General features: G+C 48.7%; 1 protein-coding gene across 3 annotated transcripts in view; it reads right to left on the bottom strand.

Moving 5' to 3' along the window:
• Nucleotides 1-2,136: 2,136 nt before the first annotated feature.
• Nucleotides 2,137-12,615, bottom strand: part of ankrd11 (ankyrin repeat domain 11) — a 105,544-nt gene continuing 95,065 nt past the window's right edge. For 2 of the 3 annotated variants that reach the window (XM_085806412.1, XM_085806427.1), the window contains 7 exons: nt 12,369-12,516; nt 7,792-12,253; nt 4,875-7,692; nt 4,602-4,700; nt 4,007-4,150; nt 3,804-3,896; nt 2,137-3,693 (listed from right to left, as the gene is read on the bottom strand). In XM_085806412.1, the coding sequence (XP_085662538.1) occupies nt 3,508-3,693; nt 3,804-3,896; nt 4,007-4,150; nt 4,602-4,700; nt 4,875-7,692; nt 7,792-12,253; nt 12,369-12,516 (7,950 nt within the window). In that variant the 3' untranslated portion in view covers nt 2,137-3,507. The remainder of the gene's footprint in view (nt 3,694-3,803; nt 3,897-4,006; nt 4,151-4,601; nt 4,701-4,874; nt 7,693-7,791; nt 12,254-12,368; nt 12,517-12,615) is intronic. The other variant, XM_085806419.1, reaches the window with a different exon arrangement.

The raw sequence follows: 12,615 nt of genomic DNA, 5'->3' as shown, positions 1-12,615 counted from the left end.
GTAGGGCTTAAACCGTTAAAAAAAAAGAAAAGAAAAGAAAAAACAAAGAAAAACAAAACAGGTGACACATGAAACGGAAACACACTTGATGCCTTGTAAACAATAGTGAGAGGGTGTTGTCGGTCAGGGCATAGTATAACGGTATACATTCTGCTCGATAAGCAACGTGATTGACATGCCACTGGTGTTTATGCTTTTAATTAGGAACAAAAAACAAAAAAAAACCCTATGATAAACACAACATTCAAAACTACATACACTGAGCTAAAAAAAAAACAAAAAAAACACACGCACACACAAGGATTCTGTGAACAAAAGACACGCACTGCCCTCTTCCCAAAAACTGTAAGAAACAAAACGACAAAAATGAAACAAAAATCAAGACAAACAGGGGTTTAAAAAAAAAAAAAAGAATCTGGCTATTTGTATCCAAATATGTTTGTATGTGTAGAACAACCAGGATGTGTGTGTATCTCTCCTCTCAAAAATATCCAGGACTATACATCTAGCCACCTTGTCTGCACAGTGTAATAGCAACAACCATTGCACTTGACTAGACATACCATACACAGCTATGCTGACTGACTGACTGACAGTGTGTGTGTGTGTGTAAATAACTTAAAAAGAGTTTCAGATACTATTGCCATCAGGATACATGAGCAGCTCTCACACACAGACAGACAGGCAGCCTATGTGGCAGGTCGGGAAAGCTTTTCAAAACCAAAGACCCACTAAAAAAAATAAAATAAGAGACTCAATACAGGTCATCACAAATCAACATGTCAAATGGGATGTTGAACTGAGGAGAAAACGAAAAAAAAGAAAGAAAAATTTAAAAAAGAAAAGAAAAGAAATCAGTCTATTCAGCATTAAGCTCGTTTCTTTCCCCTCCACTGTTTCTGTTAATGTCTGTTCACTTTTTGGTTCATTCTGAGAAGGTTTAAGTCTCGTTAACTGTCCGCTTGGGCCTGACACAAGAACACGATTTATGGCAAAAATGTCACCACACAACAACAGAGTCATATGAGGAAGTAACCTAACATTTAAAATCCCTGACAACACAGGCCAAACCCCCTTTTGTAGATTAAACATTGATAAAACGAAACAAAACAAAAAAAATTAGATGGCTGATTTGAGTGGAGATAAAAGTTTTTTTTTGTTGTCGTTGTTGTTGAGCCTATTGTGATTTCAACAGAGGGAATCAAACTCCACGTGGGGGCTGTAATAAAATTTAAATCGATTTAAAAACACCCATTCAAGTGAAAAGGCCACAGGTCTCATGCAAAGCCAAAAGGTTCTTGAGTTTTTCTGATGCACCGAGCCATGGCGCCATCCAGTGAGTAAAGTTGGAACAGCACCAGGAAAATAAGCTGCTCTCCAATATTGGACAGTGGGAGTGGGAGTTGAGGGGGGGGCAGAGACAGACTGACTGACGGGACAATGTTAAAAGTCAGTGTGGAATGAAACCTTTGAGAGGCTGATTCAACTCTTCAGTGTTGTTAACTGTGAAAAAAGCAGACGAGCTGGGAGAACAGAACGCTGAAAACGACCCGTGTCTTGTTGGTCAATGACGATTTTGGGGAAAAAAAAAGAAAAAAGATTTGAAGTCCAATTTTTGTAAATTTAAAAACTGAAAAAAAAAAACAAGGAAAATGATTTTGAAAACCATACTACATTAACGTGATGGAATCGCTTGCGAATGACATCTCTCTCTAACTTTCATCCCACCGATATATATCTATGTGACTTTGCCCAACAATGAGTACATTTTTTTTTTTTTCACTGAAAAAGGCATTTTCTTGGTTCGAAATTTTTCAGATATAATTGTGTAGTAAAGCAATGAATAATAATCCTCTGTCTATTCTTTAAATAAATCCTCAACAATTATTCTGCTACATCTGAGGGACTATATGGTCGACCTTGTGGGAAAGGTCCGGGTTCATCCAGAAAGTGATCGCTGTCAGCTATTTGTGTGTTTGTGGTGGATCCGCGTCCAGGTGAGATGCCTTTACCTAACCCCGGAGCGGACCGACAGATGGGATCATACACCTGTGCACTGGAGTCTTTCAAATACTGACAGAATCGTGTACACATTTTGGCCCATGGATATGAAGGGGGGAAAGTGCTGCCCGAAAGTGAACTGTACATAAAAAGATAATTTTTATTTCTTTTATGTTTTTTCTTTACACTTAACTGAGTGATATTACAGTACATAGGTTATTTACAACTGTGCAGTAATGTGTGGCAAAATAAATTATCTAGAAGGCAGCAAGAATACATTGGTTAACGAATATAAAAACTGTACATAATTTACGGAATACAACTTTTTTTCAGTTTTCTTTTTTTTTTTCCATTAAACTAATATTGGCTCTGTAGTGTTTCAAGTCACTTCCTCAGAAACAATGAAATGCCCAAGTAAAGAAATAGACAAAAACAATATTTCTCTCCTCCTGCCAAACCACAATTTCTCAATAGTCTCTTTGAATCTCAACATTCGTTATGTTTGTTTCTTCTGGTTGTCCTGTGGTGTTTTTTTTTTTCTTTTTTAAGGTTTTTTTTTTTTTTGCAGTCCACGGCGGTCTGATGTGTTTGTGTCGGAGCAAGCGGCGTGGGGTGGCAGCGGCGGCGGCTGAGGAACACTCCGGTCTGTCCTCAGCGATCGATCCGTGCCTTGTCCTCTTCGGTTTGGGCCAGGCTGAGAGGCTGCAGCGGCGTCACAGTCTCTTCCTCTCAGACACTGGATCCCTGGCTCCAGCTCCAACACATCGCTCCTCACCCTCTGCTCTGTGTTTTCCGACATTGCTGCAGGGTGTACTGTATCGTCGCGTAGCCCCAAAACCATCTGGGCGGCTGGTTCTAGCTCTTCCTGGGTCTGTCCCGTTTCCCCCAGCTTGTTCTTTGCTGCAGATAACACACTGCAGATCCACATGATGCACCACAAACTCTGTTGACTTCCTCCTCCGGGTCAGCGCTGGACTCAGTTCTCCTGGGTCAACAGGGGGGAGTCTTCTTCTCCTCAGGCACCACACTGCTGCTGGGGGAGAGCTCTCTTTTCCCGATACCTCCTCCGCCCAGTGGTGGTGGTGGTGGTGGTGGGTCTATTGAAGCAGGGACCAAAAAACGAACGCAGAAAATATATCTCTGTCCCCCGGCCTCACCGTAACTGAGCACTGAGGAGTTGTGCCCCGTCGTCAGAGCCTCAAAGCAAAAAACTGTTTCTGCTTCTCGCAACTCTGATCAAACAAAAGCGTAAAAACTTTTTTGAGGATGAAAGTGCAAGTTGTGTATTTTCTTTTTCCCCAGTAAAAACATTGTTTCCTTCTTCATGGAAGGGAATTGAGAGCAAGTTTTTCATCTTTAACTTTTTCTATAGAATATAATTTTTTCTTATCTAAAGTCCTCTGTCAAACTTGCTAGCCCTTTCCATTCGTTCTGTTCAACGAAGTCTCTTTGAGAAGAAGTGATTCAGACGAAGTTTTTTGCTCTCTCTCTGTGAGCACAGGTGTGTCACGCAGGCAACAGGACAAAGTCGTCATTGACATCGACCATTGGCACGTAGAAGGACGGCACTTCGTTGACGCAGAGGGACTTGTGCCCCGCCGGGTCCAGCTCTTGGACCTTCAACTGCCACTCCATCCTCTGCACTGCGTTGAGCGCCGCCGCCTCGTGCTGCTGCCGCATCAACAAACACGTCTGGGGAGGGAGGAGAGGCAAAGCGTTAATACGTGCTTGGTACATAACAACAGATCATGGTGGAGAAGTCTTCACGTGGAGAAATGACCACCTGCAGCGGGAGGACTTACCTTCATGCGGTCATATTTATCATCCACATCCTGGATCCAGGAAATGAACTGACGAGCGTTGAAGCGATCTCTCACAGATTTGTTCTCATCACCCTGAGAACAAACACAAGTTGTAATGTTGATTACATAACTGCATAAATGTTTCTTAATAAAAATCTGCTACTTGTCACTCGACGTGCAATTTCACATACAGTATTGCCTACCTGGCTCTCCGATGGCATGTTATACACCTCAGAGTCCAGCAGCATCGTGCAGGCACTGAATGGCACAGCCTGATTGGCTATCGTCCTGGCTGCTCTGCAATGGACCCGTAAAACCTCCTGTTCACATGAAACTATCAGCTTCTCCTGTGAAGAGAGAGAGAGAGAGAAAAAAACAAATTAATATTAGATGTGAAGTTGGACCAGAGGACTGGCTGGTGAGTTTTAATAGAACAGACTCTTCATCAACAAAGCTGCGACATGCTTTGCTGAACTGGTTGTCACTTAATTAGAGGGAGATGAAATGAACTTGTGTCTGCAGTTTTCTTTAGCTCGGTCGAAGAGGGGGGGTGGGGGTGGGGGGGTATGCAGACTCCAGTCGCACTTCTATTAAAATCCCACTTTGATCTTTTATCAAAGTGGTGCTCATATCGTTCAGTGCACATGCATGTAGCTGTATGTGTGAAAGATGGGGACGCGAATGAGCATTAAGTGAGCGATGGATAAAGAATAACGGCAGAGAATGTTTTTTCTAATGTGTGCTGAAAAAAAAACAAAAAAAACGTGCACATGTCCAGAGAGTGTGTGTGTTTCTTACCCGCTCTATGCTGTGCTGCAACCTGAGCTTTCCTCTTACTGCCTCCTGTTGTCTGAAGAGCTCCTTCAGAGGTTCTGACAGCGATGGAGGTGGAGCGATCTGATGAGAAAAGATACAGCAAGTTTTATTTATATTCATACAGCAACATATTGTCTAGACGTCTACAAATAAACAACATCCTTGCCATGCACAAATTGATTTACAGCTGACAAAATGACCAAAATTGAAGATTCTTTTGTATCATTAAGGACAATGGTAAAGACAGTAACTGACCACGGGGATGTGGAGCTTGCTGAGCGGTTTGCCATCCAGCAGGTAGGAGCCGGTGTAGGTCACGTACTCTGCGTAACACTGCGGGGCCTGTGGGGTGATGTAGCACAGAATCTTCCTCTTCTCCTCGATCTTCTTCCTGATCTGCAGGTACTCGAAGTACGGGTTGGAGCGGTCGCTGTGGTAGGGCTCGATGTCGTCCAGCTTGATGGCGTTCACGACCACGGCCAAGGTTTGCTGGATCATCTCCCTGGTCTGCTGCATCGCCGTGTTGACCAGCTGGACCTGCACCTGCTGCCCGGCGGAGCGAGGAAACTTCCTCTTCCGCGGGTGCTGGGTCTGAGACTCCTCTTCGTCCACGGGGACGGGACGACCTTTCGCCGTCTTACTGAGAACCACCGTCGCGGAGGCGGTGACGGACGCAGGTACGGAGGACACCGCCGGGGTTGAAATAGACGCAGCAGAGCAGACGCTGATCACAGACTCTTTGTCTTTCTTCAGAGCGGAGAAGGAGGCGGCCGAGGTGGGCGTCGGGGTTCTGGTGGGAATCGGGTTGATGCACACGGCTGGACTGGCGGCGGTTACGGGGATGGCAGTGGCGGTCGAGGTTAGCACGCTAGAGGTAGGAGGGACAGCAGCAGCAGCGGCGGCGGCAGCGGGGGGATTGTTCTTGGCGCGATTGCGGGTCATCCGTTGAGGGATCTCGTCCACCTTCTTGAGGATGTCCACGGTGGCGGACACAGCGGCGGTCAGGGCGGCCGGCGTGAGCTTGGACGTGATCTCCTGAGCGTCCGGGAGCTCCACTGTGCTGGACAGGGCGACGGCCACCGGGGGCTGAGGGAGAGGGCTGCACGCCACGGGTTCTGCCACGGGCTCGGACATCTCCTCCTGCCTCACGTCCGGCTTGACGACAGACACCGGGTCCAGGGGCAACTGCAGCGACTCGGCGAGGGAGTGGATCTGTATGTGGTGTTGCTGAACGACGTCTGGTTTCACAGGCGTGTACAACAGACTGGGTTCTGACTCCTCGGGTGCTGCGTAGGCTCCTTTTCTGTCCAGCTGCTGATGCGTCAGAGCGCTGCTGACGGGCACGCTCTGAGGCTCGGGCTCCATTTCTGGCTGGAAGTTGGCGTGTGGCGACGGTACGACTAAATCCTGCGTGCTAGGTTCTGCCAAACTCAGGTCTGCGACGGGGCACGGCGTCTTGGCCATGCTGGGCAGGTCCACCTCCATGATGTCCGGGTCGTCTCTCTCCGTGATCGCCGTGTGCCTGATGTGCGTCGTCACCACAGGTTTGCTGTGGTCGGCCAGTTCGGCGTCTCGAGGTTCGGCTTCTTCCGACTTGTCCGGCAGCGGCAGGTCGGGCAGGGAGAAGGGACCAAGGTCGTCCAGTTCGTCCGTGTCGGCCGAGAACGGGTCGGCCCAGGGCACCACGGGCTCGGGGCCGACGGCTGGAGCCATGTGGGCCTCGGTGGTGGCGGCGGTGAAGCTGTGCGCGCTGTGAACACTATGCACGCTGTGTACGCTGTGTACGCTGTGTACACTGTGTACACTGTGCACGCTATGTGCACTGTGTGCGCTGTGCCTGCTGTCCGACTCCACACACTCTGCCTCCGCGTCCATCTGGTGACTCTCCTCTATGCTCGGCTGCTTGTTGCAGTCCTGGAAGAAAGATTCGAGCCTGTTAGAGGACGACGAGGTGTTCAGATAGTTGGGCTCCCCGTCCATGGCCGCGTCGTGCCTCTCCGGAGACGGGATGTCGGCCACGGCCTCCTTCTGCTCATCGAAGTCCTCCTCCGGGTCCTCCTTGTGCCACCTGTTCCAGGTAGCGTAGGGAGGAGTGACGGAGGGGTGTCCAGACAGGTGCTGCATGTCGCTGTCCGAGTGCGAGTAAGGACTGGTTATCTTGGAGACGGCAGCTTCGATCTCTCCATAAGTCCTGTGGGGAGATTTGAGGTCCATGTCTGCGTTCCAGCCCAAACTGTGGTCGAAACAGTTCTCGCCCTGGTTCGGAGCCGAGTGCGTCGGGGAGAGCTGGTGGACTTCCGGGTCCTGTCGGTCTGGAGACTCTGCGGGCCAGCTCTTCCTCAGAGGGTCCTCAACTTGAGGAGGGGAGAAAGAACAAGGCTCCCTCGTCTGCTCCGGCTCCTCCACCGCACAGTGATCTCCGTCAGCTCCGTCGTCCATGTCGACCTCCTCTTCCTCCTCCTCTTCCTCCTCCTCTTCTTCTTCCTCCTCTTCCGGCTCCGGCTCCTGCTCCTGCTCCTGCTCCTCCGTGACAGAGGGCAGATCTGACAGGACCAGGTTCGGCTCGCTGTGGTGAGGCTCGGAGATGTCGTCGATGTCCAGAGGAGGCAGAGCAGCGGGAGCTGGAGTTGGCGGCGCGGCGATGTCGAAGCAGGGCTCCTGGGGGTCGGGCCGGTGGACCGGCGTGGAGGGTTTGGGCAGGAAGCTGTACACGCTTTCAGGAAGGTGGTCGTTGCCCTCGGTGCTCGTGAGAACCGGCGCTGCCACATCTGGAGACGGATGAGCTGGCTCCCGCGGCGGCGACAATATCGGGGAGAAGTAGGGAGAAGACATGCACTCCAGTCTGTCCACTGTCGCCGTCTTGTCCTCCAAAGTTTGGGAGGACGCCGACGGGTCAAAATCGGCCTCTGCTTCGGCCTGCTGCCGGAGGAACTTCTCGGCCTCGGCCTTGAACTCGTCCTCCAGAGGCCTGCGGACGTCCGACGATGCGGAGCGGCTGACCAGCGGCAGCTGGAGGTTCTTCGCAGGCGTGGGACAGGTGCCCTCCTGGAAACTCTGGGAGTTTGAGTACCTGCTGGGTGGACGACAGAGACACATTAAGAATATACCAGGTTCGACAGAGGAAAAAACATTCAAATGGTTGAAACTAGAGCACATTTGTCCGTTTAAATACCTTTCGAAGAAGGATGGGGAGCAGGCGTTCATCGACATCGTCATGGCTGATGAGTTCTGACAGTCCAACGCATCCAGAATGATGTCGGGGTAATCCTCCGCGCTGCAGGACGGCGTACGGGGAGTCTGCATCACTTCCTCGTAGCTGGGCCCGGATATGACGGACGTCGGTGTGGGGACGCCGGTGGGTCTGTTCTGATCCGGTCTGGGAGAGGCAGGGAGGTGCTCCTTCATCTGGTGGCCGCCCAGCCAGTCCTTTGAGTTCTGACTGTCCGACGGCTGGAACTTCCTGCCGGGGGACATCATCTGGGCCGGGAGACCCACGTCCTTCAGCTTCTTCTCCTTAAGACCAGACTCCAAGCTGTTGGATTTCTTGGACGACAGCTCGCTGCGGTTTTTCCGTACTTCCTCCGTGGACTTGGTTTTGTCCTTGAGTTTCGGATCCCCCGACTTGGGCCGGAGCTTCTCCATCTGCTTCATCCGTTCTTTGTGTCTCTTGTGGCGCTCTTCGATCTCCTGGTCTTTCAGACTCAACATCTGGCCAAAACTCGTCATCTGGTAATCGTCGTCCACCAGCAGTTTTTCACGCGGACGGTTGTCTTTCCGCGCAGAGTCTTTGGACGACTGAGTGATCTTTTCGTTTTCGTCCTTGACCTTGGATTTACTGTGGTCCATCCTGTTGTCTTTGTCCAGTGCATCCCGATTTCTCTCCTTTTTAATGTCAAATTTAGGACTGTCTTCTTTCGACCGGTCTTTCAGGACGGTGACCTGTGGGCTGTCTTTCAAGCCCGACTTCACATCCTCTTTGGAGTGTTTGAATGACCCAAAGCCATCGATGTACTTATTCTTCTCCTCCTTAATTTTTTCCTTGTGTTTCTCTTTTTTCTTCTTGTCCTTCATCCTGTCACTGATGACGCCACTCGCTTTGTCTTTATCCTTTTTGGACATCTCTTTTTCAAACTCCAATGTTTTGTCAAAGTCGTCCTCCCCGTCTCCCTTACCTCCGCAGGGGAAAGTGTACGGGTCGGCCTCTAGAGGCATGGGCTCCTTCTCAAACGGGAGGCTCTCTCTACGGCTGTACGACTCCCTGATCTCCTCCGTCTTGTCGCGTTTGTCTCCTTTGTCCTTCTTGACCTTTTCCTTCTCTTTGTCGTGGCTTTTCTTCGACGAAGACGAGGATGAATGTCGATGTCTCTCTTTCTCCCTGAACTTGTCCTGGGGCGTAGATATGGACAGGGAGTCTCTCCTGTCCTCGGACACGTCAGTCAGACTGATGGAGTCGTAGTAACTGGCGAGGACGGGGTCGTGGCCTCTGTCGGTGAAACTATCGGAGGAGATTTCACTGTTCTTGTCGTTGGAGTCGTCCTTGTAGTCGTTCATGGCCTCCTCCTCCAACTTTTCCAAGAGAGACTTTTCGTTCTCGCCGCTGCCTTTGGAGGGTTTCCTTTCCTTAGAGTGATCCAGCTTGTCTTTATATTTGCTTTTTGTCTTTTCCTCACTGGTGTCCCTTTTGTCCAGCAGCTTCTGCTTGTTTTTCTTGTCTTGGTTCGAGTCCACTGACATTCTGTCTTTGCGCTCCTTATGTTTCGCATCCACAGAGTCTTTCTTGTCTTTGTTGTGTTTCTCCAGGGAGCCCTTCCTCTCTTTACCGGTGTCAAATGCGGCCTTTTCCTTCTTCTTGTCTTTGTGCTCCTTGTCTTTCGCCTTCTCCGTGTTGTGTTTAGCGTCGGCAGAAGATTTCCTAATTTTTTCCGAGGGGAAGTGATCCAGCTCATCCTGATCGGGCGTTGAGTCTTTTCTGATGGAGTCGGATACGAGCACACCGCCGTTGTAGCTGTCCTCGTCATCGTCGCTCTCATCGGTGAATATGTCCGCTATCGTCAACCACGTCTTCTCCCGGATTTTGTCTGGTTTTCTCTCCTCTTTCTTTATCTCCACGAAATCTTTCTCCCTCTCAGCGTGTTTGTCTTGAAAGACCTTTTCTTTCTTGTCCTTAGTCTGATCTGAAGACATTTTCCGATCTTTGTCTTTGCCATGAGACTCTTTATGTTTGTCTTTGGCTCCCTCCTTCTTGTCTTTCGTGCCCCGGTCTGCATCTTTGTCTTTGACGGGTTTTTCTGTGGAGCTTTTCTCGCTCTTCTCCTTCTCCAGATCAGCTCCTCTGTCTTTTGTTTTGTCTTTGTGCTTGTCGGCTTTCGTCTTTTCTCGCTTTTCCGTCCCCTCTCCCTTCTTTTCCTTCTCCTTTCCAGAGTGGTTTCTTTCTCTGATGTCGCACGATTTGCCCGCGTCAATGTCTTTGAACAGAGTATCGTTGCCATATTCGTCTCTTAAAGACTCCTGTTTGATTTTGATGTCCTTCCTTTCCTTCATGGACTCGTATGAGTCTTTGCGGTCTCGACTGTTGTCTAGAGAGTCTTTGTCTTTTTTGTCTTTGACTACTTCTGTGGACTCCTTCCGCTTCTTCTCTTTTTCGACTGAATGGCTTGAGTTTAATTTTTGTTTTTCCGACCAGTCTTTTTTCTTTTCATTTGTCTTTTCAGAGGAGTCTTTATCTTTCTTCCTTGATGTTGCTTCTTTGTCTGATCTTTTCTCGTTATGATCCGATTTCTTGTCCTTGACTTTGTTTTCTTTCCTCCTCGTCTCTTCCTTAACGGTCTCGACGATGAGTTTAACGGAGTTGTTTGCTTTGTATTCCTTGTATTCTTTAACTGGAGCATCCCAACTGTCGTCTCCGTAGAGGGACGAGTCGGAGGACATCTCGGAGCCCCATCTGTCAAGATGGTCATCGGAGGCACTGAGCTTTGTGTCCTCGAGACTGAGGAACCGGTTGTTGACGTCGTAGCCTTCATACTCAGACTCTTCCTTCGGTACTTTGTCTTTTTTACATTTCTCCTTCTCCTCCTTGGTGTTTTTCTCCTTGTCCACTTTTAGATGCTTCTCCTCCTTTTGTTCACTTTTTCGGTCTGCCTTCGAGGAGGACTTCTCCTTGGACTTTTTCTTCTTCTCCTCTTTGTGAACTTTTTGTTTTTCCTCCTTGGGTTTCTCCTTCTCTTTGACATTTCTGTCTTTGTCAGATTTCACAGGCTTCTCCCTCTCCTCCTTATTTGTCTTGTCCTTGGTGGAGTCCTTAGTTTTCTTGTTTTTCTCCTCCTTTGCCGTTCGATGCAGCTCTTTACCAGACGACCACTCCTTATCCTCCGATTTGCTTTTCGATAGCCTGTCCTCCTTTTTTGAATGGTCTTTTTCGTGTTTGGATAACTTGACTTTGCTCTCGGCTGGTGATTCAGACTCGACAATTAGGGACTTCTGCCTTGAATCATCAAAATCAAAAGAATAGCTCTTGACAAATTTCTCATTCATGTCTTGATTAAGCACTAGACTGGGAGCTTTGTCCTTCTCCTTATTTTTGTGCTTGTGCTTCACTTTATGCTTTTTCAGCACTTTGCCATCTACATCAGTTTTGGAGACCGCGCTGTCTGCACTGGGAGTTTTATAGAGCTCTGAATTTTTCTTGTCTACTGTGTTACTGTGCGCGTTGTTATTCTTCTTTTTGTTCTCCTGTGCTTTCCTCTTCACTTGTTTTATCGACTCTACGCTGGAATCTGCAGAGGAGTAGTCGGACTCGCTGGACAGTCTCGTTCTGACCGAATCTGACAGAGAACTGACGTCCGAGTCCCACGTCGGAGACGACACGGTCTTCCATCCATCGGTCCTCCACTGCTTTGGATGTTGTTCTGCTAATGACGGCGCTTGTTTCTGGGAGTTCAAGTTTCCGTGGGAAGAGGAGGAGGATGCGTTAAAGCCGGGGGAGTCTTTCAGGCTCTGTGCAGAAGAGTCCTTTATACTATTTGAGCCCTTGTCATCCTCACTCTCCATATCTCCACAATCAGAGTCTGACGTACAGAATTTGTCATTGACTTTGCCGAACCGGACCTCTTTACTGACGTTATTCTTGCTTTCCTTCTTCCGCTTCTTTTTGACTTTATTCTTGTCTTTCTGTTGCTTAGAGCTCATGCTCCCAGAGTCTCTGGCCTTGGTATTTGTTTGCTGGGCTTGTTGCCGTGGCGTAGGCGCTGGCGTGAAACACAACGTCCTATCGTCCTCGTCTGAACTGTTACTGTCAGAGACGATCCGCCTGACAGTTTTCTTTGGTGTGAGCGAGTTGCTTTTGGAATAGGTTTTGACCTCCATCTTGGGTATGGAGATGAAGCTGTTGGCCTTGGTGATCGGATCCTTGCGGAAGTCTTTTTTCAAGAGGTGCTTGTCGTCCACAGGGGGGACGCGTTCCTCCTCGTCGTCCTCGTCAAATTCGTATTCGTCTTTGACCGGCGTGACAGCAGATTTCGGAGGGTCGGCGGTTTTCCCTTTCAGCTTCAGGCCCTTCTCAAACTCTGAGTCTGTGTTATTGCCATCGACAGAGCTGGACGGGGCAAACGAGGGGGCGTCCTCCTCTTCTGAAGATTCTGTGGGAGGAAAAAAAAAAAGAAACGTCCAATTAAAACACAATTTATTGAAATCCTTACAGTTACATGAATAAATACATTTGAAGTGATTTATTTGGGTGACTCTTTTACACACCTGATGAACTTTCTTCACTCGAAGTGTAAGTGCCTTTCCCCAGCAATAGATTCAGCATAGTTGGAGAGTTGGCAACCTTCAGCGCTGTTTCACCTCTCCTGTTGCTTTGACGTGGATCCCCTCCATACCGTAAAAGCAGCTTCACAACCTGAAAAAACCAAAAAAAACCAAAAACATTTCATTAATAAAAATTCTAGGTTTTTGACTTGTTTTAGTTGGTTAAAGTGGCAACTTCAAAGATTTATAT

The sequence above is a fragment of the Trachurus japonicus genome, chromosome 3, assembly GCF_045865225.1.
Source record: "Trachurus japonicus isolate A0001 chromosome 3, Traja_1.0".
Classification (NCBI taxonomy): Eukaryota; Metazoa; Chordata; class Actinopteri; order Carangiformes; family Carangidae; genus Trachurus; species Trachurus japonicus.
This window is presented reverse-complemented; position numbering and strand designations above follow the sequence as displayed.